The following is a 21,678-nucleotide window of genomic DNA, read 5'->3' on the forward strand; positions in this document are numbered from 1 at the left end:
GCTGCCAGCCCGCAGCGCTGTTAGCGTCCGTCCTCAGGGATGGAGGGAAATTTGCTCCGCTAGCGTTCGGGACAAGCGGCAACTCCCCAGGACTGATCTGTTAAATGGTTTGCTGTTGCGAGTCTGTGTTTCTCCAGTGGTTAACGGCTGGCGGAAATTCAGAGATGCAGTCCGAGGAGGAATGAGGATGGCGACCAGTGCGCTTCGCATCTTCCCCCACCACCGGGAAACCCACCTGCCTGGACCCCTGCGGGTCAGTTCCAGCAAGACCAGCGTTCCGACCCTCCGGGTGCCCCCAAGGGACTCTTACAAGAGTCTCATTAAAAAAAAAAAAAGAATTATAAAAAGTACCTTTCCAACAACAGCAACAAAAATTAATTGCTGGAGCTCTTCCAACCAGAGACCGGGGCGGCATCATGACCACCCACCCGAGAAAGTGCAGGACCTTGTTCCCTACCCTCCGCTTTCCGTGTGCCGTGGGTGCAAGCAGGTGCAATTCAGACTCTTTCCCTTTGGGACTGGCACAGGCTCCCGCCTGTCAGGACAGACCAGAGGTGCATTGCTGACCGATCAGAAAGGACGTGGGCTGCCCCTGCGCGACCCCGCAGAGTATCAGTGCTGGGTCTGAGTCCGCGTCTATCGGGTCAGACGTGCAGGACAAAGCATCGCTTGTTTTCCTACAAGTCACCCTGATTTCTGACTCTCAGACCAGTAGGAAACAAGTTCATCCCAACCCTTGGAGCTTCTGTCCCTCCACATCTTTGTAACCACTCCTGGCTCCCCCGCTGCCGCAGTGAGGCTGATCTGGGTTCGTGGTCCCGAGCCACCCGGGTTCCCCCGAGCCTCCTTCCTTCCTGGATTGTGGTCTGTGCACCCACAGTTGTCGCTACGCCAAACCCAAGTCCCCGGCCTCATTTCCAAGGCAACGACACCTTCTAGGATCTCGAGTTTGTTCCCGAGGGAAGCAGAGCAAGGTTCCTCTTCCTCTGCCTAATTCAAGGCCGTCTTCAAAAAGCCGGCCCATTCGCTTCCCCTAAATGCTTTTAGAAACTCAGACTAGAAAGATTTACGGACAGTCTCTCTCTTCTGCCTGCCCCCCGGACGTCTGTGGAGCTCCTGCACTGGGGATGGAGAAGAACAGGGTGCCTTCCTTCAGGGAGCTTCCACCCAGACACGGCCCCGACCTGGGGTGCAGTACAGTGTCCTGGGTGGGCAGCGCTCCGGGGCGCCCAGCGGAGAGTGGGGGTGGGGAGGGATGGGGGCGGGGAGGTCACACTTGCACAAAGACACTCGAGGGTGGGGAAGGAGCCACATGGACGTCTGGGGAAAGCGTTCCCCAGGTACAGAGATTTGGTCGTGTTCAAGGCAAAGCAAGAGACGGTGGTGTGTGGAAAGCACGCGGAGGGGAGAGGAATGGGAGGGGCCAGGAAGGCCGAGGGCATCCGGACCCTGCAGGACTTTGCCTCTCACTCCATGTAAGATGTGAACCAGGGGTCTCGTTCTGGTGCCAAAGGGCACACCCCACCTGCTGTGCGGGAAGTGGATTCTCTTGAAATAGGATCCAGCCACCGAGGTTAGAAAGTGCTGGAATCCAGCACCATCCTCGTCCGCACATCAAGGGGTCTCTTGTTGGCTGCGGGGTGGGATCTGTGCCAGGAGCAGAGAGGCGCCCGTCGCACACAAGGATCCTTTCCTGTTCCCGAAATGGGAAGGGAGACAAGTCAGCCGCGCGCACCCCATTGATTTGTGCGTTGAAAGTCGGAAGAGACGCGCGAGCCAACAAAGGACGCCTGTGCTAGGGAAGGGTCAGCCGGGAGGGGCCGCTAATTAAGATGCAGCTCGAAAGGCGGCCAGTGGACCGAGACTCTAATTAATGAGACACCGTCTAGGAACGTCCAGGGCTCGGAACATGGCGTCCTGGGAGCCATAACAGGCGGCATTCATGGGAGGCATTCACGGCATGCCTGGGAGTGGGGAGGGGACGGAGGCGCCGGGACGGGACGCCCGACCCGTGGTCGGCGTCCCCTCATCCCAGCCCCTGGCCTGGGGCGGAGGCGCCTCCCTGCCTCCGTCGCTTGACAAAATGCCCATAAAAGTCGCCTCCCTCTCCCAGACGCCGAGGCGGGGACGGCACAGGAGTGAGAAGCACGCTTGGGCCACTTTGGAGGAAAGACGCATACATTTGGAGGATTATTGCAACTTTTCCAGAGCAAAGAAGTTAACGGTAATTCATCTTCGGGAAGGGTCTATATAATCATCTGGTTTTTAAAAAGCCGTTTCCCCATCCCCACTCCTAGGCACACAGGCCAGTGAAACCACAGCCTTCATCCACGCAAAACACGTGTCCTCAGATGCTGGCGGCAGCATTATTCGTAGGCGTCAAAACGTGGCCCGCGAACAACCAAACGTCCATCAGCGGATGAACGGAGACGTGAAATGAGGTCTGTCCATATGCTGGAATAGTACTCAGCCTTGAAAAGGAACAGAATTCTGACACAGTCTACAGCACGGATGAACCGTGAAAACATGATACTGAGTGAAATAAACCAGACGCAAAAGGCCGTCCAGGGTGTGCTCCCCTTTATAGCGAAGTACCAGAGTAAGCAAATGCACAGGGACAGAAGGCAGACGAGGGGTTGCCAGGCGCTGGGAGGGAGGGCGGTTGGGGGGTGACCCCGCCTGGACGTAGGGTTGGGGTGATGGAGATGCTTTGAAACTAAATGCAGGTGATGGGTGCGCTGGCTGTGGCATGTTCCATCCGTGAGCGGCATCTGAATTGTATCTCAGCAGTGCTGGCTGTTTTCAGAAGACCTTTCCTGAGATGTTTAATATATGCTTTTGCTTTTTTCAAAGTCAACTTACAGTGTGTTTAGGGGTATTACTGTCAGATCGTGTAGGGGCTTGGAGCCTGGGCTTCAGGGCCCAGCTGGCCAGGGTCCCGTCTCTGCGCCCCTCCTCGCCTCCACGCTGGGAAGCTGTAGATTCTTTTGCAAGCCACTTAAGCTTTCTGCGACTCCATTTCCTAACCTATGACGTGGGGAGAGTTGAAGTACCTGCCTCATGGGGTCGTTGGGGGGCAGGAAATTAACCAGCATGTGCCAGGGGGCCGAGACCAGCGTGCGGTGCTTGGAAAGGCTCACCACCATGGTGGGCTGCGAGGTGGCCGTGCGGTTGGTGCCGTCCCTGGTAATGACAGTGCCGACTGGCTAAGTTCAGCGTCAGCTCAGAGGGCTGTTCTGCATAAAGGAAGGCGCTCCTGTTGGGGGGCTTGGCAGTCAGGAGACTGGACGGGTCAAATACAAACCCCTGGGCCTCAGTCACCACTGTTTCCACTGTGGTAACATCGCCCCATTCCCTGCTGCCACACTGGCACTCAAATGTGGCAAATAATCCCCAGAAAAGGCCCCGGCCGAGGATGAAAGAGGGGCTCGGGGATTCCATGATGCTCCCTGCAAAGGCCGAGTTAGGGTCCTCACCCTCAGCCTCTGCGAATGCGGCCTGACTGGCACAGACGGTCTTTTTTTTGGTTTTCAAAATTGGACCTCTGACCTTCCCAGAGCCGGCCACGTGAGCCAGGGGACCATCCAGCTGTCTCAAATGTCCTCCATCCAACTCCACGGCGTGTTTTCCCGACCTCCTGCGCTTCAGGAAGAGACGATGGTTGATTTTTCTCTTCATATACGTTTCCTTTTGAAGCCGGCATTTGCCATGTCAGCCGCCGTGCTTAAGTCTGGAAAGGCTTCATTCTTCAAGGATTCACAGTCACCCTCCTTGAGCTAAACATGTGTGCAGGGAACCAAACGCTGCAGTACCCTGGAAAGACTCATGGCCGCCAGCGGCGACGCACTTATAGAATCAGCCGATCCCAACACCCCTTCCTGTTCAATGCACGTGCCTGGGCTTTAGGGCAATGCTTCCTGCGGGTCCAAAGCCGCCGGGGTCTCCCCCATGCCGTGCAAATGACCGCAGTGTGATGCAAGTCCACCCACATCCGGAAAAGGAATGCAGGCTTCTGGGCAGGGCAGGTCGTGGGGCTGAGGTTCAAATTCAGCTTGAAACATAGCAAATCGGAGGAGGCAACAACTGAAGAAAAGCAGGGAGGACCATGACAGCAGTTAACACATACAAGGATGCTCGGCTCTGCGAAACAGAATGACTGGAACACCGAAGAATTAAGAGACACCCTTGGGGCACGTCCTGAGAGCCCCATCACTTTGAGAAGATGATCTCCTTGTTCAGGGCTTGGCGAAGGTTTTCTGTAACGGGCTAGACAGTAAACATGTTAAGTTTTGCAGGGACACAGTCTGTCACATACTCTCTTCCCTTTTTTTTTTTTTTTAAAGCCTTGACAAATGTAAACCATCTCTCAGTGGGGCGGGTGTAGGTCAAGTGGTAGAGCGCGTGCCTAGCATGCATGAGGTCCTGGGTGCAGTCCCCAGTGCCTCCGGGGAAAAACCAGATAAATCAATAAACTGCATTACCTCCCTCCTGCAAAAAAAAAAAAAAAAAAACCAAAAACTTAAAAAATCATTCTCAGCTCATGAGTCTGTATAAAAACCGACCACGGGCAGGATTTGGCCCCTGAATCTTGCTGATGGATGAGTCCATAAAAGTCTAATGTGCCCAGAAAGTTATCTGCCAGGCTCTCTTAGTCACCTCCCCGCTGCCGGGCAAAAATGTGAATTAATTGGTTAAATTATAAAAAGTGAATTCTGCGCGGCGGGCGCGGTTGCGCTGCCTAGCGCCACCCACCCAGCACTGACGGCGGGTCGGCCCGCCGGGGGCGTCCCCGGTCGCTGAATCCGCTCGAAGCCGCTTTCTTCAGAGAGAACACGGAGCTCTCCAGCTGCCGACCGCTCCGCGCCCCCCAAATCCTGACATTGCTGTTTCAGGCGACCCGTGTCCGTGTGCTTGCTGCGTATTGTCGTTTTGTTTTGTTTTCTCTGCCTGCCCCGCTGCCGCCAGTAGAGAACAGAGGGTCCCAGGAGGCAGGGTTGGCTCTTGTCCGTCTGGTCGCCTCGTCCCAGGCCCTCGCGGTTACGCTTAACAGCTGCCCTTCTGTCAACAAAGGCTTTGCATCCAGCCCTGACCGCGATCCACACACACCGTCGGATTGCATCTTCACGACAACCTTAATGATTCCCAGGTTCGCAGCCCCGAGGAAACTGAGGCTTGGGGAATTTCAGCAACAGCCAGGCAAGAGCAGAGGCAGGACTCAGGCAGTCCCTTCCCGTCTCCTGGGTCTTCAGCCGCCGAGCAGCAGGAGGCATCGTGTGGTCTGGCCCTGGAGGTCCACGTCCAAAGCTGGCTAGACGGCCTCCGGGCTGTGCACCCTGGACAAGGCACTTAACCAGCTCGGGACCTCAGTTTCTCCATCCAGAGACTGGGCATAATAAAACCACCTGCTTCGTGGGTTGGTGGTAGAGATGAAAGGTGTCAGCCACACCTCGGACGTAGGAAGGGCTCCCCACATGTGATCTGTTTTATTATTATTTCTGTTGTTATTGTTATTCTATACATTGAGAGGGGTTGTTTTCTGCTCTCTGGGACCTTTTAGATTAAGCCCACCTTATCCTCAGACCCTCATGAGATTTGCACCCCTAGCGTTGGTTTAGAAGACCAGGCATCTGGTCTTTGAGCAGCAGGTGTGTTTTCTCTTGGTCCTGTTTCCCGGACGAGTAAACTGAGGGTGGGCAGAACTGGTTGGTCTAGCTGAGGTCACAACGCAGCCAAGAGGCAGAGCCAGGTCTGAGTCCAGCCGTGGCCTCTCCGTGGCACCAGCCCGGCTCCCACACACTTTTCCTTCTCTTTTTAAACTGAGGTTTAATTCACATGCCATAAAATGCACCAGTTTGGGGGATGAACTGTAGGGTATTTGTTTATTTGTATATGTATTATTTATTTCCTAAATTTTTTACTTTTTCTATTTTTTTATTGAGATGGAGTTGACATACAATATTATATAGCTTTCAGGTGAACAACATAGCGAGTCACAATTTTTGAAGGTTATACTCCATGTATAGTTACTATAAAATATTGGCTGTATTTTCCGTGATGTACAGTCTGTCCTTGTGGCTTATTTATTTCAGCCATAGTAGTTTGTACCCCTTCCTCCCCCACCCCTCTCTTGACTCTCCCGCTTCCCTCTCCCCACTGGGAACCACTGCTTTGTTCTCTTTATCTGTGAGTCTGCCGCTGTTTTGTTATATTCATTTATCTGTTTCATTTTCTTTTCAGCGTCTCCATACAAGTGATGGCATACAGTATTTGTCTTTGTCTGACCTATTTCACTTAGCAAAATACCCTCTAGGTCCATCCACGTTGTTGCAAATGGCAGGATTTCATTCATTTTTGAGACTGAGTAATATTCCATTATATATATAATATACACCACATCTTCTTTATCTGTTCATCTGTGGATGGACACTCAGGTGGCTTCCATGTCTTGGCTGTTGTGAACGGTGCTGCTGTGAACACGGGTGCATGCATCTTTTCAAATTAGAGTTTTCTTTCTTTTTTTTTTTTTTTTGGATACACACCCAGAGTGGAATAAAATGCACCATTTTAAAGTCTTTAATTGAGTAGTTTTTAGTACATAACAAGGCTATGCAACCATCACCACTGTCTAATTCCAGAACATTCTCATCACCCTAAAAATAAAACTCACACCCTCCAAGCAGTCACTCAGCATTCCCTCCTCCCCACCCCCCAGCCCCTGACAACCCTCCATCTGCTGACCACTTCTTCTGATTGGCCTGTTCTGGACATTTTATATAAATGGAATCGTACAATGTGTGTCTTGTTGTGCCTGGGTTCTCTCACTCAGCATCTGGTTTCAAGGTTCATCCATGCAGTCGCCGGAATCAAAATGCCATTCCTTCTTTGTGACCGAATAATATTCCACTGTGTGGGTGTAACCCATTTGTGTGCTCGTTTCTCTCCCTGAGAAGCCCCCAGGGAGTCCATAGTGGGGATGTCACACCCCCTTCTGGGTGAGTGGCCCATCCCCCAGCTGGTTGGACTTGTCTCCTCTTCGCAGTCAGTTCACCCCAACTCAGCCTTTGTAACACACCAGAAATAACTGCGTCCTCTATTTATTTAAAAATTAAAAATCCAATTTGTGAGAAATAAAGGAAATGACCCAGCCAATTTACACATCTGAGGGCAAATCAAACAACATGTGTTTTATCTGAAGCCTCGGGCTTCTTTCAATATAGCAATGACAGTGATTTCAAGTACCTGGCTGTGTGGATTCTTTTCAGAAACCAGAGCAGTTCCTGGTTCATGATGGAAGAGGGCAGAGGGAGGGAAAAAAAAAACAGCCAAAGCAGAGAACAAACATTTAATAACACGAAGCGTCCAAGTGACAGTTGTGCTCAGTCGTGCTCTGCGAGGCTCTGAAATGGTGTTGGTGGGCGAGATCTGACGTTAGCGGGAAGCGACGGGAGTTGTGCACCCACGTGTTTTCAGAGGGAGGGCTCCCTACTGTGACTTGAGCATCTCGTAGCTCAGGAGGCCCGGGAGGGAGGGCAGTCTGCAGCCTGGGCTCTGGAGCCGGGCTACACGGCAGCTAAAGGCAGGTGCACCTGCTCCCGGCCTGCCCTGCACAACATGAGTTCTTCCGGGTCCGACTGGAGTTTCAGGAAACACGCAGTTGTATGCATTTCTGGAGAGGGTGTGGAGAAAAGCAGACCCTCTTACACTGCTGGTGGGAGTCATTTGGTGCAGCCACTGTGGAGAACAGTACGGAGTTTCCTTAAAAACTAAAAATAGAGTTACCATGTGATCCAGCAGTCCCACTCCTGGGCGTGTATCCAGAGAAAACTCCAATTTGAAAAGACACCTGCACCTCAGTGTTCATAGCAGCACTATTTACAACAGCCAAGACATGGAAGCAACCTAAATGTCCATCGACAGGTGACTGGACAAAGAGGCTGTGGTGTACATACATATATAATGGAATACTACTCAGTCATAAAAAAAGAATGTAATAATGCCATTTGCAGCAACATGGATGGATCTAGAGATGATCATACTAAGTGAAGAAACTCAAAGACAAATATCATATGATGTCACTTATATGTGGAATCTAAGAAGTGATACCAATGAACTCATTTACAAAACAAAAACAGACTCACAAACATAGAAAACAAACATGGTTATCAAAGGGGAATGGGTGGGGGGAGGAATAAATTAGGAGTTGGGATTTTCAGATACCAGCTAGTGTGTATAAAATAGATAAACAACAAGGTCCTGCTGTAGAGCACAGGGAACTATATTCAATAGCTTGTAATGACCTATAAGGGAAAAGAATATGAAAAGAAATATATGTGTTTGTAACCGAATCACCTTGCTGTACACCAGAAACCAACACAACATTGTAAATCAACTAGACTTCAATAAAGGTTTTAAAGACGCACTATTATTAACTGTGGGCACCATGCTGTGCATTGTCTGCAGAACGTATCCATCCTATAAATGAACAGCTGTGCCCTCTCACCTGCATCTCCCTTTGTCCCCCAGTCCCTGCCCTGACTAGCACCGGTCTTCTCTCTGCTTCTCTGAGTTCAACTCTTGTCTCTAGATCCCACCTGTAAGTGAGACCCCACAGGAGCTATCTGTGTCTGGCTTATTTCATTTGGCATAATCTCCTTCAGTTTCGTTCATGTTGTCACAGAATGGCAAGATTTTCTTTTTTTTTTAATGCTGAATAATATTCCATTGTATATATATTATGTAGATGTATATATCACATGATCTTTGTCCGTTCGTCTTTCCGACAGACACAGGTTGTTTCCATGTCTCGCCTACTGTGGGTTATAGTGCAGTGAACACGGGGGTGCAGGTGTCTCTTCAAGACAGTGATTTCTCCTTCTGAGGATGTGTTCCCAGAAGTGAGGTTGCTGGATCATGTGGTGGCTCTAATTTTTAACTTTTTGAGGTGCCTGCCTACTGGTTTCCACGGTGGCTTCACCAGTGCACATCCCCACCAGCAGCGCACAAGGGGTCCCCATCCCCCACATCCTCGCCAAGACGTCGTCCTTGACTTTCCGATCGGGTCCACCCGAACAGGTGTGAGGAGATGTCTCTGTAGTTCTGACTTGCATCCCCCTGATGACTAGTGATGCTGACCATCGTTCCCTGTACCTATGGACCATGTGGATGGATGTCTTCTTCGGAAAAATGTCTATTCAGATGCTTTGCCCGTTTTTTAAATTGGGCTGTTACGGGGTTTTGTGCGTTTGTTGCTATTGAGTCGTATGAGGGAAGGGCACAGATTTGAGATGTGGAGAAGACAAGCCTGTAGCTGGGGGTCTACTCTACAGAAATAACATACCAATTAACGAAGTCTAACAGGAGAAGAGAAGCAAGAGGTGGAGAGACGGGGAAATTAATTGCAGCGCGTTTTGAGAACCAGGTTCTAGCGCTGCCCGAAGCCAGAATTGCCCCCTGGGTACTTGAGTTATACAAGGCAGGGGGTCCCCTTGTAGCCGAGACTGACTTGGGCTGGATTTTCGCCACCAGATGAAGTCCCGACAAACACGATACTGTGGTTGAGTGCTTGCTCGCGTCCCGCCATCCACCCCGCCGTGCCGTCCAGCTGTGTGCGCGTGGACTTGTCGCTCTGGCTCTCTGCGTTGTAACCCAGTGACGGGAACGTGCCGGATGCACAGCAAGGGTTCTGTAAGCGGCTGTGAGATCTTCATGGACGGCGGGGATTGGACAGCTGAAAAGAGTGAGAGAAGATATGGTCCAACCCCTTACTCTGTAAAATGAAGAAACAAAGATCCCCAAAGATGAAGAGATGGCATCCAGGTTACGCAGAAAGTTAACGGTGAAGCTCAGGGGAGAACCTGGGAATCCAGACTCCCAGTGCCCACCAAGGACTATTGATCAGGAAGGGGGTTCTTTTATTTTATTTTTATTTTATTGAGTTATAGTCATTTTACAATGTTGTGTCAATTTCCAGTGGAGGGCACAATTTTTCAGTTATACCTGAACATACATGTATTCATTGTCAAATTCTTTTTCACCGTGAGCTACCACAAGATCTTGTATACATTTCCCTGTGCTGTACAGGATAAACTTATTTATCTATTTCTATACATACCTGTCAGTATCTACAAATCTCAATCCCCCAGTCTGTCCCTTCCCACCCCCTCCTGCCTGGCAACCACGAGTTTGTATTCTACGTCTGTGAGTCTGTTTATGGTTTGAATTTATGTTCATTTGTTTTCTTTTCTTTTTTAGAGTCCACATATGAGCCATCACATATGGTATTTTGCTAGGAAAGGAATTCTTAAACACGGGGACCTTTGTCCCTCTGCTTAGCTGGGTTATCCGGAAGACCAATGCCTTCCTCCTCCACTGGGCGTTTCTATGACTATTAATTTCTGCTCTTGAAATTGATCTTGGTCAATGAAAAATATCTGATGTCCCACCAGTCTTAATCTTGATGTAATTCAGGTTAGGGATAGGAAGTGTTAGAGAGAGGAGGGTGTGTGTGTATGAGTGTGTGTGTGCATGCATGCACACACGTGTGTGTGTGTGAAACACTGCAGCAACCATTAGAAAGCTAATCACAATTAATCCCCAAGGGAGTTTGCTGCTTTAATGAAGCCATTAGCCAAAGACCATTCTGAGAAGGAAAATTTAAGACTGAACTCTGAGCGCATTACCTGTAATGAACCTGAAAATGGACTTGGGGAATTTCTGCGGTATTCTTAGTGTCTGTAATAACCAGTGTGCGAGCTGGCTGGATTGCAAGTCCGGCTCCAGGAATCCTGTGAACCCAAGAGGAGACGTGGCAGAGGGTTATTTAACGGCTGGCTGATGGGCACCAACATCAGAGGGAGGCTGGGACTCTCTGGGTAACTGATGACTCTTTCAGCTGCGCTCTTGTTTAATGCAAAAGGTCATTTCTGTGTCAATTGCTTCCCTGGAGGAAGAACTGAGAAAATCTCTTGCCTTGCATCTCTTGCTTTAAAGTGGAGCCACATTTCTGGAGAGGGACTTGGGGGAGAGATTGACCCAAAGGTAAAAGGTGCCGATGGATGTCCCAAAGCCACAGACCCTCCTTCATCTTCATTCGACCGTATAGAAAAGGCTTACAAAACTGCAAGCAGGGAGTGCCTACAGACTCAAAAGAGAAGGCGTTTTCTTCATCACTTTGCAAATCGCAACGTGCATGAGAGATGCGATGCCAAGTCGTCTTGCGGGAAGTCAACGCAGACAGGATAAACCAAAGTCCCCGGAGCTGTGACGGGATGGGCCACCACGGGGCCGCACAGAACGAAGCCCGGTGGTCTGGTGCCCGGTGCCGAGGTGTAGTGACCGTGGGCGTGTGGGGGTAAAAATTACCCGACTCATTGGTCCTGTGGGGAGTGTCATTGCTTGTCTGATGGGACGTCATCCATTCTGTGTTCTTCTGATAACACGGTTCTGATTTTTTTTTTTTCAACACTACCTTTTTCCAGTTGGAATCAGTCTTGGTAGGCATGTCAGTCAAAGTGGCCCCATCCTCCCCGGGGTAAAGGGTAGGGCACCGTGATGAAACCAATGAGACTCTCTCTCCGGAAAATTTAAATCTTAAGCAGAGTCACTTAAGGATGGAGATGGCTGAAGCCACTCACTCCACTTCACCCTAGAGAGGCTGCCTGTCCTTTCTTCTTTCCGACATCATGGAAGCTGTTCTTGGCCCAGCCTTTCCAGAAGCTTCTTTAGCTTTTCCTTTGCTCCCATGAGAAGCCCAGGACGGTATCCCAGTAAGAATCCGTGCGAATTTCCCGCTGCTGCTGTGGCAAGTGAATGCAAATGCACTATAGTGTGGTTCTGGAAGTCAGGAGTCAGAAAGGATCCTTCTGGGGCTACAGTGAAGGTGTCCACATGGCTGTCTTCCTGCTAGAGGCTCTGGGAGTGACTCTGTTCCTTTTCCAGCCTTTTGAGGCCGCCCGCATCTCCTGGGTCGTGACCACATCACTCTGATCTCTGCCTCCATCACCACATCTCCTTCTCTTCATCCAACCCCCATGGGTACCTTTTATAAGAACTCTTATGGTTGACTCAGAATTAAAGATTGGAAGCTCAGGGCTCCCAGACAAAAGGATGCCAAAGCTGAGGCCCGCAGAGTGAGCAGGGGTGAGCCAACTGAAGAAGGGAGAAGGACTGTGTGGTACTTCCAGGGGATTGTGGAGAGATCAGGACGGTCGAAACCAAAATGGCAGACCGAGGCGAGGAAGGAAGGTGAGCGTCGAGGCTGGAGAGGAAAGCAGGAGAGGCATCAGTAAGGGCCTGATCAGCTGTAGGGGATTTAGAATGTTACCCTAAATGGAATCTGTAGCCATTAAATGTTTGTAATCAGGGGACAGACACCGTCTGCAGGGCTGGGGTTTTGAGAACAGGTCATCATCATCTCAAATGCTGCAAAACGCACATCGAATCAGATGAGGACTAAGGTTTACAAGCAGATCGTTGGTGACCTTGGTGAGAGCAGTTTACAAAGGAGGGTCGAGACGGAAGCCAGATGACGTTGGGTTGTGATATGAGTTAGAAGCGAGGAGATGGTTACAGCTCTTCAGTAGAGTAGATATTTCATGTGGGCGGGGAGTTTCACCAGCTATGTTCTTTGTTGAACCTCTACTCCTCAAAGCAAAACCTTGCATGTAGTTGACCCTTAGCAAGTATGTGCTGAGCAATGAATCAACAATAAAAAAAAAAAAAACTATGGTTACGTTGGGTTCACCCCAGGTAATCCAGGAGAATCTCTCCATCTCAAGATCCTTCACTTAACCACAAGAGCAAAGTCCCTTTTATCACGTCAGGTAAAAGATGCCCTGGAGGGTCTGGAGATGAGAACTTGGGCATCTTAATGGGGAGGTGCCGTATTCCACCTCCCACCGCCCCTTCCTGCTTAAACCCGCCACAGTCCATTTCTGTTGCTTACAACCAAAACTTAACCGTGTGCAACTTTTGTGTGACCTCTGCAATAGAGAAAAAGAATAAATACTTTTTGATTTTGAAAACTAGGAATTCCATCATAAATAAACTGAAAGTCAGTTGTGGAATGTTCTTGGGAAATGGTGAAAGAATGACCCTTAGCCCAGGTTCCTAAGGTAAGTGCTGGTGTGTCTTGTCTAAACAAGGACAGCTTGGCGCACACCTTTGAAGTTTTCCCAAGTGTCTGAGAGAACCGAACAGCTCCCCTGACCCAGGTGTGTCTGGCTCTTCCGGCAGGACACTGAGATTCTGAACACCGCCATCCTCACAGGGAAGACTGTCGCCATGCCCATCAAGGTGGTCTCCGTGGAGGAGAACGGTGCCGTGACGGATATCTCGGAGTCCGTGGAATGCAAGTCCACGGACGAGGATGTCATCAAAGTAAGTGATTCCTATTCGCTATCTGGATTGAACTGAGGGAAATCCCATCCAACTAAGAAAGTTTAGCCTGGTGAAATAAGAGGTTCTATGGGTTGGTTTATAGACACAACACTTCTGGTGGATTTCCCCAGACTTTGCCATTTCCATCTCTTAATTTAACGGCACACCAACCTAGTTTTCGTCCAGCGTGCACTGGACCATGCGTCAAACCCCAAATACCTACAGTAACCCAGCAGAGGATTTAGGGGGGTGGACTGGTAAATCGGACATGCCCAGTTCTAGGAGGACACCAATAGTCAACTGCTGCCAGGTGCGGCCGCGTGCAACCATGAGTTCAGGATTGCTGTGTCTTCAAGACATGCTGTAAATTCACATCTTATGTAAAAGTCACCTTGTTTTTCAGTGTTGGCAACCAAATATAATTTTTAAAAAAAAAAACTGCAGTGGACAAAAAATGAAATGCAGAATCCACCTGCAGCATGGGTCTGGTCCACGGGGCAGCCATTGAAAACACTATTCTATCTGTTGGGCAAATTATGAACCTTGGGCCAAATTCAGCCCACCACCTGCTTTGTACATAAAGTTCTGTTGGAACGTGAGCACTCAGATCTATTTCCATGTTGTCTGTGTCTGCTTTTGACTAGTTTCCACAGAGACCATACGGCTTGTGAGTCTAAAATAGTCACCATTTTGCCCTTCCAAGGAAAAGCGTGCCCAGGAAATCCTCGTTCTAGAGGCTACGTGTCTCGAGGGGAGGACCCTAATTCCTGGTCTTTCTCACCACCCACAGTACTTGCTTAAAGAATAAGACAGTGAGGGTTCTTACAAGCCAGAAACTAAGCATTGGGGCTTTCTCTATATTTCTTGAAAGCAGTAGACACAGATGCAGAAAAAAACTTCAGTATCCCGAAGGAAACATCCAGATAATACTTTTCTCTCCCCTCAAATCGAGTCTGACATAGAGCAAATGGAGACTATTCTCTGACGCTAAAAGCAACACGTGTGAGTGGAGGAGAACCTTGCAGACCACGGATGGGGAGGGCTGGGGCGGGAAGCCCCGCCCCCAGCAGGGACAAGCGGCAGCCCCGCGTTGCCGAGACCATCCCCCGCACGTGGCGCCAGCAGCACACGGCGACGCTCCCACGGTTAACATTGCTATGACCACCTTCCAGTAGGAGGCAGTAAAGAGCCCGTGTTTTAAGTGTTTTAAGGAAGAGATGCTTTGTTTCTCAGTCACCCAGAAGTGATGTAGGGGCTGATGGTCGCCCTGAGACCAGAGTGCTTTCCAGAAGACCCCAGAAGCCCGAGGGAGGGTGGGGCGGGCCGGGGGGCGGGGATAAAGTTCTAAACCGCTCTGTCCAATAGAAATACAACGTGAGCCATGTCTGGAACTTAACTTCTCTAGTGGTCATATTCAAAATACATAAAAAGAAAACACGTGAGTCTGATTTTTAAAGTGCATGTGTTTAACCACTTGTATTAAAAATATTATTTCAGAGGGAGGGTCTAGCTCAGTGGTAGAGTGCGTGCCTAGCATGCACGAGGTCCTGGGTTCCATCCCCAGGACCTCCGTTAACAAATAAACCCAATTACCTCCCCCTCAAAACAAACAAGCAAATAAACAAACAAAAGAACAGCCCGAAAAAAGCCTGGAAAAATATTATCATTTCAATATGTAGGCATATGAAAGTACCACGTTGAGGGTACCAAGTCTTTCAAACCCAGTGTGGGTTTTACACTCAGAGCGCACCTCGGTCGCAGCCCCACTTCACGGGCTCCAGAGCCACACGTGGCTCGTGTCTGCAGTATCGGGGGGCAAGGCTCTAAGCCCCAAGGCAGGAGTTTGCAACCTCGTGCTCTTAATATCTTGTGCTGGATAGTTGGCTGTTATGGGGGTGTCCTGTGCCTTGGGGGGCGTTTAGAAGCATCCCTGGCTCCACCCCATGTATGCCCGTAGCACTCCGAGTTGTGACCAACAGGAGTGTCTCCAGGCGTGACCGAATGTCCCCTCGGGGCAGCGTCACCCCCATGGAGAGCCTGCTCTGAGGGATTTCCCCTCTGATTCTGGCTGGAAAGTAACTTTGGGGGGAGGGGGAGGCAGGAAGCAGTTGGTTTGGGTCTGGAGTCTCCCCTCCCCTCAGCCATAGTCACATCCCAGGTCCTTGTGGATCACTGGCCTTTATTACTGGTCTGCAGTCTCCCTCTGAGGGCCAGGGCCCTTGCTAGGGGTGACCCTCGGAAAGGACGCCCCAGCACTGATGACTCCCCTAGAGGAGTGGGTGTCCGCCTGGTTCCCTGCCAGAGCCCAGAGGCGACTTCGCTCCCGTTGTGTGTGTGACTCTGCGTCGCTGCTCTTAAAACGGATTTGAGGTGGAGCCCGTGATGGATATTTCCAGGAAGGGAATCAGTTTCTTTAGGGAAAGAAATGCCTTCAGACTAAAAATGGCCCCCTGCAATGACTTCCGAGTCGACCCCCCTGGCTGTTGGCAGAACGGTGTGAAGTCTCGAGTCAGCAGAAGCCTGCCCAGTAAGGATGTCCGAGCGGGCGGGTTTGGCATTCGCAAACTGCATCCCTGGTACCCAGACTCAGCCTGCGGTTCGCGGACTGACGCGGTGAACGATGCTCCAAGAGCCAGTGTGGCGCAGCTGGGGATGCCGCGGACGGAAGAAAGGAGAAGGAGCTGGCACATAATGAGTGCTTTTTCAGTCCAGTTGACATTTATTGCCCACTCCACCTCAAACCGCACCCCAGCAGCAAATACATCTCAGCGTATACAGAGGGATTAAAGTTATGCAAGCCCTATTTCCTACAATAAAATTAAATTTTAAGTAATCCACGACAGAAAGCTGGGATAGCCTTAAATTTTTGAAACCTTAAATAGCACAGCTCTAAGCAGCATATGGATCAGACATTTTAAGAGAAATTGAAAATTATTTTTGAACTGAATGAAACTAAAAATGCAACGTATTAATATTTGTGGAATGTTCTGAAGGTATTTAATAGAAGATAATTTGCAACAGTAAGTCCTACCTTAAAAACGAGAGAGGTCTACCTTGAGAAATTAAAAACGGCAATAAAGCAGAATATGAGCAGGGGAAAAAATAGACGAACGATCAGAGTGGAAATTGAAGGAAAAAGAAAACCAAAAATAGACAAATTAAATCATACCAAATGTTGGGTTTTTTGGGAGATTAATTAAATCCATAATCCAACAAGGATATAAGACATAATTAGAATGTCACGAATGGGAGACATGACATCACTACAAACTCTATCTATATTGAAAGTATTTTAGGAGACTATGATGCAAGTTTTATTCAAATAAGTTTGACAACCTAGTTAGGCCCGCGAGGTCTGGGATTTGGACAGACCCGAGTCCTGTAAGGTACTCTGAGGCTCTGAGATCCTGCCCTACGTGCGGGTTAACAGATCAGCCTGTCGCAGTTTGCTGGCAGGAGACGCGAGACTCCTGGATCAGAGACCGAGGGCTAAGGGGCATCTCCATCTTCCTGCACCTAAGCTCCAGCTCCCACAGGGTCACGCCGGGGTCCGGCGACACCCGCCACATGCAGCAGGCTGGGCTGCAGAGAAGGAGCCCCAGGCTAAGGGACGCCGAGCCTTTTATAACAGGCGATTTGGAGAACTGAATGTCTCCCCACAATTCCTGTGCTGAAGCTCTGACCCCCCCATGTGATGGTATGGGGGCGGGGCCTTGGGGGGGGTTAGGTTTCGATGACGTCTTGAGGGTGATGGGGTTAGAGTTCTCAAAAGAGGAAGGGACGAGAGTTTGTCCTCTCTCTGCCATGTAAGGACACAGCAAGAAGGCGGCCGTCTGAAAGCCAGGAAGGGGCTTTTACCAAAACCTGACCGTGCCGGCGCCTTGAGCTCGGACTTCCCAGCCTCCAGCACCGTGAGAAGGAAGTGTTGTTTAAGCGTCCCCCCCCCCCCAATCTGTGGTGTTTGGTTACAACAGCCTGTGGTGACGTGGACAGGCAGAGAGCCTGCCTCCTCTTCTCCCGGAGACAGACAGTGTCTGTTCCATTGGACCAGAGGCCTGCCGGCCCTTTGCTCCAGGGGGGAGCTCAGCAACTTGCTGCGTGAACGCCCTCGCAAAGATCGCTCAGACAAAGGCCGTCGAGTCTCTGCTGGGAGGATGCAGAGAAACGCCAGACTCTTACGGAGAGTTTCCTCCAGCAAGTTCTTCCTGGCTTGGCCATTTCCCAGCCACGCAGCCTTGGGTCTCCTCCTTAGGGACGTGGGGACCGTCACAGCACCTCGGTCAGAAGGTCACTGTGAGGATGAAGGAGCTTCATTAGCTAAGTGAAGGACTTGGCCTGGAAGCCCACACATGGAAAGGACTTCACTCTGCGTCAGGTAACCCCCCGACGGCCCTGTTAGGTAAGCCAGGGGTCGCAGACTGGACGCCCGCACGTCTGTTTTGTGTGGTAGGAGGCACAGGGTTGCTAAAAAAATTAGAACTGGATGCAGCTTATTTCAAGCATATGATTCAGTGACATTTTAGGAAATTTACTGAGTTGGGTAACCATCGCCATGACCCAGTTCTGGAATATTTCTGTCATCCCATTTACTGTTAATCCCCATTCTGCCCCTCGCCCTGGGCAACCACTAATCTACTTTCCGTCTCTGTAGATGTGCCTTTTTGGGGGGCATTTCGTATAAATGGACTCATACGGTATGTGGTCTCTCATTAAAACAATTCGGTGATCATTTTGTCCATAATCTCTTTTGACACGTGTATGGATAACCACGGAGAGAGGGATCATTTTGTGATTATGGGATCATATCATACAATTTCTTTTAACCACGGACTTTTAAAATGGGCAGATCTACAGACACACACACACGCGTGCACGCTGCAGCAAACCTTTCCAGCCCTCAGGGAGGCAGTGCTAATAACGATGCCTCTCTCCACGCACATATGATCATAAAACACACCCGCATGAAGACATGTGTATGTATTTTTTTAAACACACACAAAGAAGGGTTTTTCTGCCCTAGTTTGTTTTGCAGCTGTCGGGTCACATCACACATTATACACATTTCTGCCCCGTCTCCCCCACCCCTCACCTTGCGGTGCCTCGCGAGCACCCGCACCTGGTGGGCACTTGGAAATGAAGCTAGTCCAGCGTGGGGTGTGTAGGGACCGCAGGTGCGGAGGAGGCTGGTCTGCCACGTGTCCGGTGTTAGGTTAGTAGGAGTCCTAACGTGTGAGTGGAGAGGCCCTTGGACGTTGGCATCTGTGTGTGGATGAACGTTCAAGACACGAAAGAGTGACAGCCCAGAGAAGGGCGAAGATTTGCCCATCGGAAGCCTGGGGACAATACCAGGAGGGCAACGGCGTAACAGGAATGAGCCCTTCCAACAGCCACGGAGCTGTCGCAGAGTAGCTCCTTCACTCGTCCACCCACACTCGGACCTCCCTGAAGTCCACGTGAGCCAGCGGTCGACGACGCGGCCTGGAGTAACGTGCTGAGCACGTGGTCCACGAAGCAGTGGTGTCTTAGGTTCAATGACATAACGGTGTTTCCCGCCACCACGTAATGATTTGTTCAACAGAGAATCTGGCCATTTTCTCGGTAGCCATTCCAGTGGTGGAGGGAGCAGACAGAGCAGACAGATAAGCGTATGACAGGTGGTGACGGGGGGGGGGGGCCCAAGGAGCTGCGGCAGGCGCTGTGCTGGAGCGTGGCCTGGGGGAAAGGGCGACCCTGGACAGGCTGGTCGCCAAGGGAATTCCTGACTGCCAAAGCCTGCTGTTGACTGTGTCCCTGACGTTCGCAGACAGTACCCTGTCCATCCCCTCATCTGAGCCTGCTGGCACGAGGGCACCCCACCCCGTGCTCCCTGGGTGGCCCCTACCCTGGTCTGCAGCCCTGCGTGGGCTTTCCCAGAAGCTCCTGGAGGCCCCGCCCACGACAGGGTTGCAGAGACTTAAAGCATCATTAACGAAAGCTCGTTTACTGAATTTCCAGTGCAGCCTGTCTGACCCCCAGGGCATGGTTCCAGCTAATGGATCCCAGCGCAGAGCTAAAAATACTGTCTGTGGGCAACCGACAGGGCCCTGCTCCCCCAGTGACCAGACGAGTCTGTGTTTGCTCCAATACGCGGAGGGCGCCCTCCCACAAGCAACAGTCTTGTTTTCCCCTGTGCTCTGGCTCCCGTCGGCACAAAACTTTCTCCCTGCTGAATTTATTATTGACGCCACAAGCTCCGAGTCCTTGACAAAGCTAAGTTCTTTAATAACAGCCTAAAGTTTTTTTTTTTTTATTTAACTGAAGCACAGTCAGTTACAATGTGTCCATTTCTGGTGCTCAGCACAGTGTCCCCATCATGCACGTACATACAGATATCCATGTTCATACTCTTTTTCATTAAAGGTTTTACAAGATATTGAATATAGTTCCCTGTGAAATTTGTTTTTTTAATCTGTTTTTATATATAGTGGCTAACATTTGCAAATCTCAAACTCCCAAATTTATCCCTTCCCACCTCCTTCCCCCCCCCCCCCAGTAACCACGAGATGGAAGTGTTTAAAGACTCCTTGAGATAGATGACCACTGTGAGTGGTACCCGACCCCACCCCACCCAAGCAGGAAGGGAGGCAAACTTTTTTGTTTTTCCCAAGGAAGGGAGAGAGTTCCTCATTTGGGCTTCTCATCTCCAGCAGGCTCTGGAAGAAATGCTGAAAGGTCTTCGTCCTCAAGAACCATTTGGTTCTAAGAATGAAAAAGTCAGAGGAGTCCTCGCCATCGGGCTAGGCTGAGGGACGCTGCCCAGCCATGTCCCTTTCTGGGCCGGGGGTCTCCAGCATAAAGCGAGGAAGTTCCTTCCATGACAGTCTCTCCCAGCACCAGAGTTCCCTCCAGCTGGGATGCAAAGCGCAGTTTAAATAGCGTGTGTAAGAGCTTGCCCTCTGCCACAGACAAGTTCTTATTGAAGCCTCAGTTTCATTCACTTGCAAAATAAGTACCAACCTCGTGAGACTGTTGGGAATTTTAACATAACATAACAAAGACGTGAAGCACACAGGACTACGCATTCAGTCATTTCTTTTTACTCAGGTGGTCCTGGAGCAAGGCTTCCTCCCAGGGCTGATGGCGCCCCCACCCCGGGAACATTTGGCAGTGTTTGGAGGCATTTTTGGTTGTCACACTGAGAGCGAGAGGGCGCTACCGGCCACACCGGTGGCTGGTGGCTACCCTGCTGGACGCACAGGTGTGGGACATTTTTCACTATCACAGAAAGTGCTTTGGGAAACAGAGACCCAGAGCCTTCAACTGGTAGGGACTGAGGCAAGCATTCGTTCCTGGGAGAGGCTGATAGGCAGAAATTAATGCCTGAGACTGACCAAGGAAGAGCAGGTTGTTCTGACCCTCTGTCTTAAGCTACCAAGGAGACCATGTCCTAATAAAGGACTTTTCGCAAAAGATAAGACCGTTTATTCACGAGTCAGATTTCACTTGAGCCAAGGGAGGCTCCGCCTGGATTTGCTTGACTAGGAACAGAGGTTTTGAAGCCCCGGGGATCCTGCAGCTGGGAGCAGATGGCCCTTGCACTGGAGAAAAGGTTCTGGGCAGCTCCATGAAGCACAGGGTGCAGAGGTCCAGATTGGAGTCACATATCTGGCTTGCTTTGGGGGAGATTTCAACTGGAAAACAGTTCTCCTCCTGTGTTAGGTTTTTTTCTCCTGCCAGATACTAAGGTTTCTGCCCCCTTTGACCCCTCTGTGAAATCCATCTGAGAACCAGGATTTGGTCTCCAGCAGCTCCGTGCGCCAGCCTCCCAGGGCCCCATCATACTTTTATCAAGGACGGGGCAGCAGCTGAGTGACTCCCAAGTGGCTTAATAAGTAGGGGGCGAAACTGTCTTATAAACGAAAAGTCTCGGGCGGCGTAGATTTCAGGCACAGGGGGACGGAGAAATCAGCTTCTCTGCATCGCTGCCTTTGACTCTCTAGACGTGGCCGCTGGAGGCCAGAGGTCCTCCGCTTCCCGGGTTCAAGTCCAGCAGAAATGAGACGCTACTTTCAGCCAGAAATCCTGGGACTTCCTGTCGCTGGACAGTCACGTGGCTCCCTGGGCCACGCCCTGTGGCCCGGGCAGCGTGATGTGTTCTGAGTACAGCCCGCCGGGTAGCTGAGGTCAAGACATACTGAATGACATGGAATGAGCGTGAAGATATGGGGAGGTTCCCTAGAAAATACTTTTTTTTTTTTTAACCATGTGAATGATGTTAGGCGGCAAAAATGACAAATGTCCACTGTATCTGGGCTGGAAATC

The 21,678-nt window shown here is 50.4% G+C and overlaps 1 protein-coding gene across 1 annotated transcript in view; it reads left to right on the top strand.

Moving 5' to 3' along the window:
• Window positions 1-21,678, top strand: part of TMEM132C (transmembrane protein 132C) — a 302,785-nt gene that overhangs the window by 262,496 nt on the left and 18,611 nt on the right. Inside the window, exon 5 of the mRNA XM_031443280.2 lies at window positions 13,234-13,377. Within this exon, the coding sequence (XP_031299140.2) occupies window positions 13,234-13,377 (144 nt within the window). The remainder of the gene's footprint in view (window positions 1-13,233; window positions 13,378-21,678) is intronic.

Source organism: Camelus dromedarius, chromosome 31 (genome assembly GCF_036321535.1).
Source record: "Camelus dromedarius isolate mCamDro1 chromosome 31, mCamDro1.pat, whole genome shotgun sequence".
NCBI classification, from domain to species: Eukaryota; Metazoa; Chordata; class Mammalia; order Artiodactyla; family Camelidae; genus Camelus; species Camelus dromedarius.